The 18,654-nt window shown below is 37.2% G+C and overlaps 1 protein-coding gene across 2 annotated transcripts in view; it reads left to right on the top strand.

Annotated features, from left to right (window-relative positions):
• LOC134802391 (translational regulator orb2) overlaps window positions 1-18,654 on the top strand; it is a 90,434-nt gene that overhangs the window by 27,332 nt on the left and 44,448 nt on the right. Inside the window, exon 2 of one of the 2 annotated variants that reach the window (XM_063775030.1) lies at window positions 9,038-9,122. In XM_063775030.1, coding sequence (XP_063631100.1) covers window positions 9,038-9,122 — 85 coding nt within the window. Of the gene's footprint in view, window positions 1-9,037; window positions 9,123-13,098; window positions 13,585-18,654 lie in introns of those variants that run through there. The other variant, XM_063775033.1, reaches the window with a different exon arrangement.

Here is an 18,654-nt window from a genome sequence, read left to right as displayed (position 1 = left end):
AGCGATTTTGATAGCCCACGCAGTGCAAGTGTTATTTATACGTCATAATTTCATAGAAGTTTGAGGTTTAAAATGACACTTGCACTGCGTGGGCTATCAAAATCGCTGCAGACTTGTCTTGGTCCGACTCAATTACTTTATACATGGTGTTTTTGCAAACTGAACGGCCTCTACCACAGAATAAATAATAGTACTAGGTACAGAAGACTCACTCTCTAACAACACGCGTCTGTTATGATCAGGACAGATATGGCCGCTAGGTGGCGACAGCGCCACGCGCGGCTTATGGCTAATAGCTACCAAAATTGGTGTGGAACGGATGTACATTTAGCTACCTGTAGCAAAGCGACGAAATCGCGGAGTGAGCCACGCCTGCCTCTACCCAATCTCTGTTCTTTTGAACTCCTTATTTTTATGGTAACAGTTTATAGTAAAATCTAAAAATGGCGCCCAATAATGAGGCTATCTTTTTATAGATCTGGGCACCAACTTTACGACTCTTGCGACGCCCAAACTGGGAATATGCAGCAGTGGCGGTGCGTCAAATAGGTAAGGTAAACGTACTAGTGCTCGACATACTAATGCCCAATAGATGACACCTTGCTGTCACCTCTATTGACAATGACTTAATTTTCAAGATGACATGTATTGGGACCGCGTCGTGCACCAGTACGTTTACCTTATCTTAGTCAAGCTGCCGGCGTATTATGGATGGCTTTATCCATCTTTATCCACGTGATAAAATAACTGTCACTTTTTAACACCGTGGGATAGAAAGTGACGGACACCGTTTTATCACGCTGTCACGTAGACAAGAACGACCATCATATCCGTACTGAAGTTAGTTTAGCTTTCCTTTCATAAATGACCTTTAGGAAAGTGTTAAACTGTCTATAATAGTACATTACGAACCAAGTGCGAAAAATAAGAAATACGCAACGAGTGGCGATAAATTAAAACACGAACGAAGGGAGTGTTTTAAATCGACACGAGTTGCGAATTACCTATTCGCACGTGTATCGTACAACGTTTTACAGTACATATAGCAGTTTAAATTTTCGAAATAGTTACGTAATGTGCTAATTATCGCACTAGTGCGGTAAAGTAGCACGATAATTATCGGCGTTTGTCGGTGTAAGATTGTCATCTTGGCTAGGCTCCCCGACTTCAGATAGGTAAATGCACTATTTATAGAAAAGGAAACAAGCTCAAAAGATCACAATGTCCATTAAAGAACATGTCCGTTAACAACACATCCTCACTACAAACGACATTTGTTAACGAGTTTTTTTATAGGTACCTTTTAAACTCTATAACAGATACCAACAGATACTAAGAGAGACCCTATAGTAGCGTCTTTTGAGCGTCGGAGTCTAGTCAGCGCTATGGTAAATGGCGTCACTGCGCAGTAGCGCCAACGTTGCGTCGAGCAGCAGCCATAGAGAGCCAGAGAGAGTGGTCATTGTGCTCAAAAATACCGGAATACGAACTCTAACGCCTTGACAATAAAGGCGTGTTCAGATATTTTTGAGCGGCTAGGCCACGCCATTAGCACGTTCCAAGAATTTTAGGTACTAATTCTATGTTGACGTTGCAAGCCTGACATATCAAGTTAGGAACAAGCCACACTATACTACTTATAGGGACCGTGCGCGTTGGAGGGTCTGCCATCTTGTGGCCTGAATCGGAAACATATGTGCACATGTACATTGCCAAAGCAAGCGCTACCATCTACCGTTCTCGTCGGTACGTTTCTTTGTGCATAGTTGTGCATAGTAGGTTCTGCCATCTTGTGGGCTACATCGGAAGCATAAACGACACATTTACGCCTCGCGCCAAAAATCTGACGGCTCCTATGCTGTCCCCTATAATTCATGCACGGGGCCTATACTAGTTATACTTTTCGGCATCTTTTGAATAAAGACTTTATCTCATTTGTTAATACAAAACACTAGAGTCTGGCTACTGAAATATTAGCAAATGTTTGGCGGGAAATTCAAAAAATCTTGGGCTGGTCACACTTTGTGTAGTAGGAATTATAGTTTTGATACTAGAAATATTTTTTATATTTTTGCTTTTCTGTGCACAAGTAAGGTACCTAAGGATATAAGTTAAATATACGTTGACGTGCACTCAAAGTCAGCTCACATAATTTCTACCATTATATAAAGTACAGTCAACCATAAACACATATGTTAACACTTTCTCACCATATTAACCATATACCACTGTAACAAGGCGAAAAATGAAATGTAGTGTAAATAAGACCTAGCTCGATAATACCGTAATATTAATCTATCACCAAAAAAAATACATAAGTTCTATGCCAAATATGCTAAATGCTAAGTATAGAGCACCAACCTCCTAATTTGTTTACATTTGTTTAGGAGTTGTAAACATTGTAGTTTTTCATTATACGCTACACGTCGACTTCGCACATTGTCGTAATTATTTACGAGCTTAAATAATAGTTTGCGAACCTCACTCAGCATAGATATTATTAATATTATTTAAAATAAACCCCTTATAAACCGCAAACAATTTGAATGAATGACATAAATTGACTAATACTGTCTTTTAGCTTTTTTTTTAATCATAGACAATTGGTGATACAACAACGAAATATCTGTCAACAATTTTTCGCTAGCCAGACTCTAATATAATCTAACTTAATAGTTAGAAAATAAAACGGACCAAAACCTTCTGTCAATCATAAACTACAATTTACCTGCTACAAGTTAATCTTGTAGTTTATTAGATATTTTAACTAGAAACCGTATGCTTTCCCTATGGGTGCCGTCTCACTGATTCATATATTCATAATTAATCACCAACCCGCACGGGGCGACGTGGCGTGGGGTCGCGTCAAAACATTTGTACGGCTACCACCAGTTTTGACATTGACATAACGCTCACGTTTACGTAACTTACTTTCTATGCATCTCGCTCGTACTCGCATATGCGAGCAATAGTGCAAGCGAGATGTACAGAAAGTAAATTACGTAGACGTGAGCGTTATGTCAATGTTAAAACTGATGGTAGAGGCTTTGGACAAACACACTCAAACAGTGAAAAGTGTTACCAATTTTAAAAACATATTAAATTTAAATACCTTCTGACACTCATGTTTTACATAACAGTGTTAATATAAATTGTTTAGTAAAAATAAATAAGTATTTGATAGATTTTTGTTCCTAACAAACAAAAATGAAAAATGACATCACTGCACCTTATAAAACTAAGTCCCCCGCCGCGTCTGTCTGTATCTTCGAGCACGATGTGTCGGAAGCCGGTGTTGCTCGAAGGTCTGTATGCATGTATATTCGCGTTAAACTCGAAAACTACTGAACCGATTTTCATGCTGTTTTCACCTATCAATAGAGTACCTACCTAATTCTTAAGGAAGGTTTAGGTGTATGATTTGCTAAGGTCTTGTGTTTTGTGCGAAGCCGGGGCGGGTCGCTAGTAAAAATAAAACATTATCAACGGCTTCTTAATTCTGACAGACAACAACGCCACTACTTTTTAGGGTTCCGTACCCAAAGGGTAAAAACGGGACCCTATTACTAAGACTCCGTTATCCGTCTGTCCGTCACCAGGCTGTATCTCAAGAACCTAGACAGTTGCAATTTTCACAGATGATGTATTTCTGTTGCCGCTATAACACCAAATACTAAAAACAAAATAAAATATTTAAGTGTGGCTCCCATACAACAAATTTTTTTGCCGTTTTTTGCGTAATGGCACTCTTTGTGCGCGAGTCCGACTCGCACTTGGCCGGTTTTTCTAAGAAATTATACCCATTTAGTTCATGCCAACAAAAATAGTTACCTATATAAATAAAAATTGAATAAGAATATTACCTACAAGCTTTTTACTAGGTCAATCTTATCTTTTGTCGTCTGATGATACATTCTGAGATTTCTGAGCCCTTTTGTGCGATTCACCATTGTTGGATCCATTCTCTGGATTGCCATCTTCGTAAACCGACGGGTATACACGTCGGTTGGTTTCGACGTCTATAGACGACAGACAGATTCTTTTACTCTTTCTTAAAATAAAATAAGACAACTATTATAATAGTAATTTTACTATAAAATAATACGCTTTATTATGACTTTTTTTTTTTTAATTTTAAGCCAGCCTTACCTACCTGATAAAAATAATATACTTATAATAGTTACAATCTGTATCTTTAGGTATTAAAAAAAAGTAAACAAACAATTTCATTTTCGGGTAGTTATAACATTTATTGGTTAACCAACCAAATACAAAGCCGCCTGGATCAGTCACTGAACGACCTGACTTTAACCTACATTATTTGATCCTGTCAACTTACCCTCAACTGACTTAAGGAGCCATTTGAGGGTAGATTTTGTTGACTTTTATTTAAATACCTAAAGATACAGAGGTGGTAACATTTCTGTAAAATTTACTAAAATACTTATTTACAAAAGCGAAGGTAACAAAATGTCCCAAAGTTAATATTTTGTACCAAAAATTTATGGGACCACTAATCTGACACCACAAAAGCCTAAAATCTAAAATAAATTAACACCTCACTTCACTTTAAACTAAACCTTATCTGACTCAAAATAAATTCTATTTTCAAACAATTTACAACAACGTTCCCCATTCAAAATTGTGCTTTACTACTACTAAAGGCGCGTATTTTGTCAACAACAACCCCCATTCTATTCTCAACTCTATTAAACGTTTTATAAGGTTGAATATATGTTATCCCGGTTTACGGGCGAGTCGCAATGCTGTTGTGACGTCACTGCGTAGTGTAAGCCTGTAAGTGGGTCACCGGGTAGGCGGCCAAGCGCGGGGGCACTTAGGTCAATACATAATGTGTGGCAGAGAGGGCTCCTGAAATCGGCCGCTTAGCTAGCTCTTTTATAATGCCCGCTTTGATTTATTTGGGTGTTTTATGGTGGAGATTTGGTCTCTAGATAAAATAGTAGGAGAATTAAGATCTCGCGAGATCTGTACGATATTTTTCACCACAGAGTAGGTACCAACGAATAGTTATTTTCACCACAACAGCTCGGAAAGGCTTACTTTGCACTTCAAAAACTGATAGCAAAGTTGCATTTTATTCACATGTGAGGCAAAGTAATAAAATGCAAATTGTTCTTTATGTTTGCTGGTAGGATTGACTTTTAAATGATGATTTTGGATGATAAATATTTAATAACATTCATTTGGATTTGATTTGGTTTGAGTTTGTTTGATATTTTACATTTAATATTTGCTTCGGGTTGGTGTGCTAAAAAAATTGTGTTTCACTCGGGGGCAAATTTTGCTTAACCCTCGTGCTTTGAAACCCTCGCAACGCTCAAGATTCCATTTTACGAACCACTCGGTACGCTCATGGTTCAATTTTGGAATCTTTCGCTTGCTCGGGTATCAATATTAGCACGAGCGGTTAAACAACAACTTTGCCCCCTTGTAAAACAATAGGTAGTTATTTGTTTAACATAACATAATAGTTATTTGTTAAACATAAGGAAACAACTCAAAATTTGCATTTGATTACTTTGCCTCACATGTGAATTACTGATAGCAAAGTGCAACTTTGCTATCCGTTTTTGAAGTGCAAAGTAAGCTTTTCTGAGCTGTTGTGGTGAAAAGAACTATTCATTGGTACTCAGCGCCAATTCGGCTGAAGGCTGGTAAACTCTTACCTCTTAAAAAATTATAACCGACATCATACAATATTAAATGTTTTTCTGTCGGTCTGTCAGTTGTCTGTTGCCTTTTCCCTGCTGAATTATTAAAATACGTAATTGGATGAAAATGTGTTTTGTGAAATATTCCACCATTGGTCTGAGGTAAAAACACAGTGGAAAAACTCAAGTTTTATGGATGGATACTATACATAGACAAGAATATACAAACCAGCATTTTTACACGTACGAGTAGGTAACATCTAAAGTTAGACCAAGAAAAGTCTGCAGCGATTTTGATAGCCCACGCAGTGCAACTGTTATTTTATACGTCATAATTTCATAGAAGTTTGACGTTTAAAATAACACTTGCACTGCGTGGGCTATCAAAATCGTTGCAGACTTTTCTTGGTCTAACTCTATATAACTATTTTTGTATCGGTCAAATCCTGCAAGTTAAATTTGACCCACTTCTCGACTTCCAATGAAGCTGAAAAATTGCATACATATGTAAGTCGGGTGACAATGCAATATTATGGTACCATCGAGCTGATCTGATGATGGAAATATAAGGTGGCCATAGGAACTCTGTGATAATACAACGAAACCTAATTGTGTTTGGGTTTTTAGAATTGTCTCGATGAGTATTAAGTAGTTACCGTAAAACGGGGTGAGTAGGTTTCGCGGGGAGAAATGGGTTATGAATGGGAAGAGAAGGTTTGAGAGGGGGGTGAGAAGGGATTTTAAGGCTACTGCTACAAAAATAATGTATTGCAATTTAAAATGGAGCTATAGTAATACGCATAATAAAAAAAAAATCGATCCAACAATATTCCAAAATCACCTTTGTGTGAAAACCCCTCTCATCCCAAATACGAGGCACTACGGGGTGAGGTGGGTTTTCCTCTTTATCGTCAAAGTTATGAAATGGAACTACCCAAAATAAAATAAAAACTAAAATACAAACGTCCGGAACACTTATTATATACACCATTCAGTTTTCATACGTAAAAATAAAATGTTATCGAGGTTTGAATTTCAGTTTTGACCCTACTCACCCCATTTTACGGTACCTGTAGAAAGAAAAGTACAGTCACCGATAAAAGCTTGTATCAAAAACAATGATTTATATAACTATACATAGGTTACATAAAGTACATAAGGTAAGGAGCGCAAAAAATACTTCCATATTTATTTCTATACCTCCGAAGAAATCTGTTATTTTGGATTAATTTTCGCATTCCATTCATATTTGTCATACTCGTTGTTAAACATGAGCTTGTCTTTTTCTCTTTTTCGGTGAGCGGGAGCTCATTAGCATGGGCACATTTCTCGCTTGCCCGGGTGCGTTTAAAGGCAACTTCTACAATTTGTCACAAGGTAAGGCGCTTCAATTTGGGAACGCCTATAACGTATCTTGAGTTATAATAAAACATTGATCAAAAATGAAATGTTTGACAATAACTTATTTTTGATTTGATTATTTGAACCGTTTATATGGGTCTAAGTGTTTTTGAGGAAGGCAAACTTTAATACAGCCTAGTCAGCGTAGGGTGTGCCTAATTTCGATGATCGTGCACTATTTGGCCATCAGGAAGCTTTTAAAAATATTAATATGTTTTATGTTTCCATTAGCGAAAATGCCTTCCTGATCGTAGTGATGGTTATTAATACAACCTGCCTACCTTAGAAAATCCTCGCCTGTAACCTCATAAGGTTAGGTGGTAGAACCTGCCTACCGACAGAAAATCCTCGCCTGTAACCTCCTAAGGTTAGGTGGTAGAATCTGCCTACCTACTGAAAATCCTCGCCTGTAACCTCCTAAGGTTAGGTGGTAGAACCTGCCTACCTACTGAAAATCCTCGCCTGTAACCGCCTAAGGTTAGCTGGTAGAACCTGCCTTCCTACTGAAAATCCTCGCCTGTAACCTCCTAAGGTTAGGTGGTAGTACCAGCCTACCTACTGAAAATCCTCGCCTGTAACCTCCTAAGGTTAGGTGGTAGTACCAGCCTACCTACTGAAAATCCTCGCCTGTAACCTCCTAAGGTTAGGTGGTAGAACCTGCCTACCTACTGAAAATCCTCGCGTGTAAACTCCTAAGGGTAGGTGGTATAAGCTGCCTACCTACTTAAAATCCTCGCCTGTAACCTGCTCAGGTTAGGTGGTAGAACTTACCTACCTACTGAATATCCTCGCCTGTAACCTCCTAAGGTTAGGTGGTTGTACCAGCCTACCTACTGAAAATCCTCGCCTGTAACCTCCTAAGGTTAGGTCATAGAACCTGCCTAATACCTACTGAAAATCCCCACCTTTATCCTCCCACGCATACAAAAAATTGCCAGTCGAATTTTAAATCAATATGGTCGATATTCTTTTGTTATTATGAAATCGAACGTAACAAAAGAAATGCAACTCTGTTCCAATTGAAAATGGTTTAAATTACATTGACGTAATTAGTACTACGGGTGGGAACGTGGGCCCTACGAGGATAAGTTAGTAAATTCGAGGACAGCGATACACCTACTCTAAAATATTATATACTATAGTCTATAATATATTGCATAGGTACAGTCAGCAGCAGAAGTTGCTAAGCGGGCCAGGTGTTCAAAATGATCTTGACGCGGCTTTATTGTTAAGAGAATAAGAGCGCGTCAAGGTAATTTTGAACACCTCGCCCGCTTAGCAACTTTTGCTGCTGACTGTACTATATAATATTATATAGTTATATGATTTGGTTAATGTTTTCGAAGTTTTCTTTGTGTCTTTTTGGATCGATGCGACCTTCAAACCTTCAAGAAAAGAGGGTACCATCTTAAAAGTCGACAATACACTTGCAAGTCTTGCAACACCTCTGGAGTTGCGGGGTCCATGGGCGGCGGTAATTGTTTACCATCAAACTATTTTTAATCCACCACCGTGTGTGTGGTGGCTGTGGTGTTTAATTTAAGGTAAAAACAATGAAAGTATCGCGGTAAACCCGTTTGTGTAATTAAATATGTGTACAAAACGCGAGAGTTTAAAGTGTTATAGTTTCTTACGGCGCGAATCGGGAAATGAATTAGAGATTCACTAGATATGAAATAGACATATCTTTACTATTTCGTTCCACGGCAAAAGGTACCATTGCCCCGGCTGAATATTGGAGCGGCGTTAATAATAGCGTAAGCGCCAGTCGCCATAAGGTACCTTTTGCCGTGGAACGTCACATATCTTTACTATTTCATATCTAGTGAATGTCTAAATCATTTCCCGAATCGCGCCGTTAGATAGGTTTTACTCAACAGAAACCGCGGTTATAGTTTTCAGGGATATTAGATATAAAGTTACAATAATTTTGTTAAATATGTATTTTTAAATTGTTTCAGGAACGCACAGGGCTAGACAACATGAGGACCTTAGAGCACTACCTAACAGATATCATGCGGGCAGACACGTCAGACCCCATGAAAGGTAAGACGGATATACACGTCAGTAGCATTGAAATGGTTAACATTTTCATTCTAGGACCCCATTGATGATAAGACGACGTAAATTCACGTCAGTAGTATTAGCAATGTTACCGTTTATATTTTCATGCAAAGACCTCTTAAAGTGTAAGACGACGGATATACACGTTAGTAGCGATGTAATGGTTTATACTCGTGTAGCTGTCTCTTTCGTTTACCATATTAAAGAGAGAGATGCTACATAAATATTATTGAATATTTAGGTAAATTCGTCTATGACGCGATGTTGATAATGACGGCAAAAAATCACTATACAGGGTATTTTCGTAACTGGGACAATATGTAGGAAATTCCGAAACTATAAAATATTTGTGTTAAAAATGTCTTAGTTAGTGAATATGAGTAACGTGTGAATTGTTCTTAAAGCTGCAGCTGAATTAAGTTTCTTTTCGTGAAAATTTTAATACAAGTTAGGTAGGTACTATTTAGACTAAAATACGATTAGTGAAAAAAAAATATACAATTACATGGCGACTGTACTGCCACTAGATTGTCATATTCATTATCAGACTAACTTGAAATATTTGGAAAAATACACATAATAACAATTCAATTTAACGTTACCCAACAAACATAGGTACTAGTCCATATTTTTTATTCATCCGCCACTGAAAAACTGACCTTACGTCATCTTCACACGGTCCATTTTCTTCTAGCAAAATTTCAAGAGCCAAACTATCATAGAATTGTTAATATATTGGTCGCTACTTCCTTTTTAGCAGTTACGACAAAGTTACGAATGCTATTAAGAGTGGCGCCACTGACTAACATTAACGTTAAGATTATACGCGATTTGATTAGTTACAATTTTGTCCACCCGCATAAATAAGTTGGTGAATCTAAGGACAGGGCTTTTCACAACGCATACCTAGAGCATTAGGAAGTCCATTATAAGTTTGAGCTATGATAAAGCATAGTTGGCATAGGACGCGAGGTCAGGTAATAACTAGTTACCAAAATGCGATGTGAAATAGGTAGCAGGTTTCGATAAAAATATAAAATTATTTGGTGGGAAGTAGGAATGTCTACGAACAGCATTCATGAATGCTTGTGAACGATGATGTTATAGGGTGGTAATTTTTGCCGCATAATACTTATCTAAATGTGCCATACAAAGGGTTAAAAAAGAATAATTTTTCAGCCTATATTACGTCCAACTGCCTGGCTACAGGCTTCCTCTCATGCGCGTGAGGGATTGGGCTGTAGTCCCCACGCTAGCCTAATGCGGGTTAGGGACTTCACATACACCTTTGAATTTCATCGCGGTTGTATGCAGGTTTCCTCACGTGTGTGTGCATGTGTGTGATGTGTTAAAAAGATAAAATGGATTAAAAATCCAGCAACTGTTTTACCGATTTCAAAACAGGAGCCTGCCGGTGATACGTGCGCTCGCGTCGCTTGCGCAAGCGGCCTTGCGCTTTGTTTTGTAATTACGACTAAAAAATGACTCGTGCGCAACGATTTTATGAGCAGTTCAATGATGATGCCTTATTGGCTGAGCGAAGTGTGTGGGAACTAAACTTTTTTTATCCTAGAATAGCGACCCGCCCCGGCTTCGCACGGGTAAACCTTAACAAATTATGTACTTAAACCTTCCTCAAGAATCACTCTATTGATAGGTGAAAATCGCATGAAAATTCGTTCAGTAGTTTTTTAATTTATCGCGAACATACAAACGTACAGACGCGGCGGGGGACTTCGTTTTATAAGATGAAGTGATCATAAAATGACAGCTCGACTGCTTCAATTTTTCCAACCGATTGTAGTATAAAGTTGATACAAAAACAGTGTGATTCGTCGAGTGGCAACCAAAATTTGTGCTCCAACAGTTTTTATACATATACCTACCTTATGAAAACTATATCACAACCTCATTTAAATGTTACAATGTGATAGTAGTGATGGTTTATTTTAAATCGGTACCTATAATATCAACACACCTTTTTTTTATATATATATCATCATACCTACCACAATGTAATAATTTGAAAAATTATAGTTCATCCGATTATTTCGGTTACGTCTCCTAAACCATCCTGTATAAACTTTTAAGTTAATAGTTTTAAGCGTTCTAAAAGTTTCAATCTCAGTATAAAGTCGTAAACAGTCATCAGTTCAAGTCACAAATAACGTTATTATCAATAATTGAATCACAAAAACGTTGTTTATTTACACAGATAACATTCGTGATTTGGCCATGTGTTGCGTTATCGGTCATACGATTAGGTATTTCGAATGTTAATTATTTTTGCTCGTTAAGATAACACGCCAAATGTTTATAATAAATGAAATATACAATGGGCGTTTAACATTTTTGTAGGATAATAATATACGTGTTTAACGTAATATACATTTAAAAACTAAGATTTAGCAAACCAATTTTTGTTGGTAGTCTTTTCGACGCCAAGAAGGGTTGAAGTCGTCACGACTTCAGGAGAATTCGTATTTTTTTAGGAATAGAAAAATAATGGTCGTATTTTCCCATTTTTCTTTATTTATATTCAGCCATCTTATACAAATATTATAATAAGTTTACCTACTTGTTCAAAGTGCTATGACTATGAGGTAGAGATATTGATATGACTCACGTGAGTTAAATTTCAATTAGATAATAAAAAAAATAGAAATCGCCCTTATAGACAACCTTTCTGGGTTGGCTGGGGACAACCTCACAAGACTTAGTGGTCTGATAATTATCCGCGCCGCTATAAGCACAGTGGAGTAATATTAAATATATATAGGTATTATTAAATATGTTCAATTTTTTTTCACCTTATTGCAATGGATTATGGTAAAGAAATGTATTACATATTTATGAACTCAACTGTAATTGAGAGCCAGAATTTTGCGTCCCAGTCACACTTACGTACGAATTTACAAGTGCGACAGAGAGGCAACACGTCGAACGTGGTTCGCGGTAGGCCCTCAAACCCCCCAGGCGTTGTTAGACTTTATATACCTACCTCATTAATAACTCAGACTATTTAATCGGTGGCTGTGTCCCGAAGTCCCGAGTGTAGCCCTAAAATAATGATGCCCCTGAATGAGCCTATGTATATATACATGTATCTGAACGAAAAACAATTACTCAAACCCGTTAATGTTTAGGTCATACTGAGCAACTTTTACTATGGGACCAACCCCGAAAACGCGCAAAAAAAATTAGATGTTTCATACATTTTGCTGGTCAGGGGGCCGATCTTTGAAATTCGACCGCTCGATTTCGTGTATTTCGTTCAATGATATCTCCACTACTAGGCATTTAAATTCTACTAGTAGAATTGAAAACGAGTGGTCAATACCACTCGATTCCCAATTTCTATCGCTCGTATTTCAAAAATTAGCATTTCGCCGTTTTCCACCGATTTTCGAGTGTTTCGTCACTCGAAAATCGGTGGAAAACGGCGAAATCGAACGATCGAAATTCAAAAATCGGCCCCGATGTTGAAATTTCCTATGAGAGAGTCATTTTTTTTTTCGCGATTTTGAGGTTGGTCCCATAGTAAAAGTTACTTAGTTTGAGCTAAACATTAACGGGTTTGAGTAATTGCTTTTCGTTCAGATACATACTGTATATCTAATACATATTTAATTAGTCTAATACTGATATTTAAAAGGTTCTACCGCGAAAATCGAAATTTCGTTATCTGCGTCTCTATCGCTCTTTCTTATTCGAGCTATAGAGAGGCTTTGGTATAACGAAATTAAGATTTTTGTTTTTTTGTTGCTTCCTGCTACTTCATTTGCGTAGTTGTTAAATTGCTTAAATTATTATCATAGTAGTCTCTTCTTAATTAAGAAACGAATTAATTGTTTGATCTAGTGCTCCGTCGTGTTATACTTAAGAAGCTTTATCTTAAAATATAGTTTTGATCCCAACTCAAATATCACCCTGTATATTCAGCCTAAAGCACAACGATAAATAAAAACAGTTAAAACAACAACAAACATTCTAACCAATGCAAAACAACTCATGACATTTTCAGTTTGGCTGCTAGACCAACTGAAAATAACCCTCGTCTAAAACAGTCACCAAAATACACCTAACTCGTGACTGCTATAACATTTTCATATAACCTTGCCAACTTTAAAATGACCTAAATAAACACAACGCTGAAACTGACAGCGACCTATTTCATTTTCCAGTGTAACGTCGTCGAAATAAAACGACTATATTCAAATGTCGAATGCGTCACACGTTTAGTTCTAAAGTTTGTGTTTTTAATTTATCCGAATAACGTGCTCTAAGTTGGTCCGAGCGCTGCTGTCAGTCGGAAAATCGCGGGCGTGCGCGGCGCATGCGTTAATTTTTTTATTTTTTCTAATATAGAAGCGTTTTTCTGGTGATTTGGAGTGCAGTGAGTTTTGTGAAAAGTGGAAATAATTTTTAAGGCGTTTTTATGGTAGTAAAAAAATCGGGTATTTATAAAATTATCATTTTAATTGGTTTAGGGAAATGGTTGTTTATATCGTGGGAGATAAAGATAAAAAGATTGATAGCTGCATTACCTATAGTGACCTCGGAATGATGCCCAGGTTGGAATTAAATAAATAGGGTTGTCGATTATTTACCTATTTTGTTGTCGATAAAATAAAGCGCAAGTAATTTATCGATGATCCGTATGATAAATACACTGAAAAAACGAGCAATATCTCATATAATTTTTTTTTATTAAATCCCTTTTGCGAAAATTGCTCTAATAGGTTAAATAAAAATTAAATAGGTAATTTATGGGCAATTTAGCAATTAGAGAAAATAAAATTATACTTACTTATTATTTATTCAGTGCCAGAAACTGACTTTTTTCACTCGTTTGATATTGGTTAGAAGATGTTCAGAATCTAAAAGTTATATATTTTCGATTCTGTTAGAATTTTTTATGGGAAATTTTACTGTATCGTTGCGTGAATAGTCACGCACACATCAGCAAAAAGTTTAGATGCACTAAGCCAAGCGGTGATCCGCATCGGTCATTATAAAAAAAAGGTTTAAAAATATTCGTTTGTAGACATTGACAATGATAAGTACTTATTACCATTTCAAATTAAAAAAGTCTTTCAGAAATAGTTTAGGAAAAGTTATTCTGCTAAACAGGTACTGCGGCTACCTCATACAATATGAATATTTGTGTTTTAATTTCGTTTGTATGGCTTGTATGAATGTTGGCTGAACAAATAGGGCAAAGCTGTTGAGCAAGTGCTATGTATTTGTCACTGCTGTGACAAAACTACCATACACTAAAATTATAGGCTGATAAACCTTTGAACTGTTCAGGCGAAACTCAAGCTTATGCCATTGTTTTAAAGACTGATGTGTTAGCTGCACACAGTTTATCTAATTTAAGAGCTGCCAGGAAGCTTCACTACATATAATTTATGTACCTATGTTACTGTTTTCGTATTAACATTTACATGTAGGTACATTTATCATGTACTATTGACGGGGCAATATTTCTATGTCAATTGGTGCATTAGTGAATATTAGCTTCTCGAAAACGGCTTATCTATTATGATACCATATCTTTACGTTGAATGATTAGTACATATTTATTTCTAAAAGCTGGTGGCAATGAAAATATTACTTAACACGATAACACACGCAAAAATAAGCATCTTCTTTGTTACCTTTATATTTTTCTAATATCTTCTAATCTTCAATTAAATAAATAAATAAATATTATAGGACATTCATACACAGATTGACTTGATTGATTGATTAAATTCATCTGTTCAAAGCTAAGTTAAGCTAAAGATAACTTAAGATCTACATTTTCAAATATTTTTTACACACAAATTGCACTTGACGCACTAAAATGGCCAAAAACCGTTGCAACTACAACGTCTAATCCGCCCACAATCCTCTTTACACTTACGCCGTTCTAGTTCTGAGTTGGGCTGCGCGCGCGCGGCCCCGGTGACAATTGCGCGTGACCTTGCGTTGCGCCACGCTAGTGATGCGCGAGGTCGCTCGACATCGATAATTAGTCACCTATGACACGTTAGTTGGGCAACTGTCGATTTATAGGTCATCTTATCTAGGGGTGACAATGATAGCTATAATTCATATGTTTAGCTTTAGCTAGGAAGATGTGTCCATATGTTTCGATCAGATCTAACTGGCAACCAGATATTGCAACACCCCATATTATCATTAAAATGCCTATATGGTGTCCCACTGCTCGGCAAAGTTTTCCCTCCTCGGTCTCCATCCGTCTCGGTTTTGAGAAATCTCCGGAGATCCGTTGAGATATATTAGGTATGTACGTTCGGGTTAAGCTTTCAAGTTAGACATTATTAACGACAGACATATATCTATATATTATATTAACAGTTATGTCCGCCAGATCGTCAATCAGATCTAACAGACACATTTGTAAATACGTGTATCCCTATTAATCGTTTGCAGGTGCAACATAATTTTCATTATATCCCTTACAGGAAACTGCCCAGAGTCATAAAAAGTAACCTTACAATGGTTAACGCTTACGTCAATCAATATTACGGCGTTGATCGTTTCCAAAACCGGCGTTTCGCAAAGTCATTGACAATCCCTTTTTGTGCAAAGCGGTACATATACATATATATTTCGTTAAATAGATAATATTCATTTACGATAGCACAAATCAGAGCGCCGCTTACTTCAACACATCCGTTACGTTATTATAGGAACATAGAGCTCTCATAAGGGGTTGTGCACAAATCACGCGAGGAGTTTTCGGCTAATTTTTGACTCCCCCCTCCCCCTTGGTGATATTTGGTGAGATTTTTGATTACCCTCCCACTCCCACATAACCTCACGTGTATTTTTTTTTATCCGACCGGTCAAGGCCACGCGCTCCAAAATTTCGTAAAATAGACTCGCTATTTTGAATTGAAGTGCGAAGTGAAGATTTATGTATAACGAAACCGAGAAAAAGTATTTTCCTACTCATGTGGTAGGTATTTTTTCTTAGTTTCGTTCACTGTAGAAAAATACACGTAAGGTCTCCTTACACCCCCCCTTCCCCAAAGTGATCTGTCGTGATTTTTTCGTGATCCCCCCTCCCCTATCGAACCTCGCGTGATTTGTGCACAAGCCCTAAGAGTTTTGCATTAGTCACAGTGCTATGCCTCCTCAAGATCCTTCCAGCCGAGGCCAGTTGACACAGCCGTCTGTTCAACTATGCGTCGCCTGGGGCGATGAGCCACTGGTTTCCTATTTTCGGGAACTAACCATGTCATGTCAATCCTTACTGAGATAGGTGGATGTAAGGGGCCCACTGATTAACAGTCCGCCGGCCGGTATCGGCCTGTCAGTTAGAAGAACAAAATGGTGACAGTTCCGAACAACTGACAGGCCGATACCGTCCGGCGGACTGTTAATCAGTGGGCCCCTTAAGGCTTTCGAAACACCCAAATTTACCCATAATTTAGACTCAAAATTCGTAAAAGTTGATAAACATTCGTAGTCTGATACGATTCCACGGCGTAAGATTAATTAATAATTAGTAACGACAAGCTCATTGAGCTTTGACTAACTGTACAATATCTTACTAGAAACGCTGAAGCCGAAACTCCGAACTGCGTCGTAATTTCATTGTATAATTAACCTATTTTCGTTGCAAATCCAAGTCCAAAATTCAACGTAACCCAGAAACTTTCACGACAATATCAATAGAAATGTCTACACAATGGAAATTTCCGCTATTCTGAGCCTTAGCCCGTTATGTTTAAAGTTCAAATTACGTTATAGTTGGTCAGTAAACTTAGCTGGATTAAGGGATGTAACAGCTAAGGACAAGAAGGGCGTAAATGACGGACATTTAGTATTAAGTTGTGACATTTTCTAGTGAAATGTTTTATTGGGATTTGTGTTAATTGCTGGCTTATATAGCTGGTTTAACGGTGTATATTGTAACTAAAACAATTTGCTCGTGTAACATGGTAGGTAATACATGTAATGTATGTGTCTGTCTAGCATTTTGGCTTAGGAAAAATAGAATGGTAAAAGAAAATTCCCTGCAATAGAAAATTAAATAAGAATAAAGGAGAATTACCTAGATTTAACTTAAACCTAATTAAGATTTAGCTTGAAAGAAAATCGGAACATCAACAACAAATCGGTCAAGGTACAACCAATGAAACACTTAGCAAGGTACCTACCTTTATATTATTTTTAAGTTAATATAACTCTGCTTTGCATCTGTCTTTTGATGACTATTTATTCTTTGACAGTGTCAAACAATTCACTTTTGGCCAGTTTTTTAGGTTTTCTTTCAGAACATTAACTACAAAATATTGATATAGTTTGGTCAACTCAATTTGTCAGTCAGTAAGAACCAGGAAAACTATACTCATCCTTTTCTTTTGGGTGCTAGTACTAGTGTAAGACAAAGATAGTATGATTCTCTCTGTCTATGATTGAAATGAGACAGTCCTTTGACAAACTATATTTATCGATATTACCACGGTAACATCACTACTCTATTGTAATTTCCAGAAAATGGCTGACCTGTCCATTACCACAATTACCTCTGTTTTAGTGCGGCCGCCGTCTTCCTTATTAACATGCCATTAGAGTGCATAATGGCTTGACGATTCGCTTTTGTAAAGTTGTCCCACGCTCTTTCATAGTTTAGTATGTATTTGAATGCTATTGAAACGTATTAGCATTGAGAAGTATGTTTTTCTAGTGTTTTGCTTGTAATATGAGTACATATCTACGTATTGAATTGACATACAAAAATTAAAATTAAATTTCATTTATTTAATTCAATATCCAACCAACTTCCAACCGAATAAAAAAATACCAATACCAATGGATGAATACCAACTGAATAGAATTTATGCCCCCATACTAGGGGGAGGGCCAAATTAACAATTGTATATCGAAAAACGAACGAAATGAAAAAATGTATCGGGGTCCGGACGATAGATGCTACGAAAAGTCACGTGACCCATTCGTTCATTTGTGAGCCATTCGTTAAAGGTTCCTTCACACAGGCGCGTTTTCTGGGCGGGGCGTAAGCGTGGCGTGAGCGTTTTATATGTAAAAGCGGCGCGCCCGCTTACGCTCCGCCCGGAAAACGCGCCTGTGTAACAAAGCCTTAAGTTTCGTTTGGCGTTTACCATAAACGATTGCCATCTTGGCTAGACCCCTAGATCTTATATAGAGTAAGGAAGATAAGTGGAAGGTAGAGTCAACGAAAGATTCACATTATAGATCGACTGATAGAGTATTTTTGGATGAAATTAAGTAGGTATTATTGACGGCAGAAATGTAAGTTTTCTCTGTAATGAGATAGAGGAGGATTTTTATCAGAAATAATTTATAGTTCTTCGTCTCTATGTCATGCTTTTATATTAGAAGGAAAATCAGACTTCAATAAATCGTTGAAGAAATCGTATTAAACGTGATCGTATTGTCCGAGTTTTACCGCGTATTTGTAGCAATGTGGCAATGAGAATTTTTAAAATTGCAGTTTCGATGAAATGTT

This window comes from Cydia splendana, chromosome 24, assembly GCF_910591565.1.
Source record: "Cydia splendana chromosome 24, ilCydSple1.2, whole genome shotgun sequence".
Classification (NCBI taxonomy): Eukaryota; Metazoa; Arthropoda; class Insecta; order Lepidoptera; family Tortricidae; genus Cydia; species Cydia splendana.
Note: the sequence above shows the minus strand (reverse complement) of the source record. Positions and strands in the feature narration are given on the sequence as shown.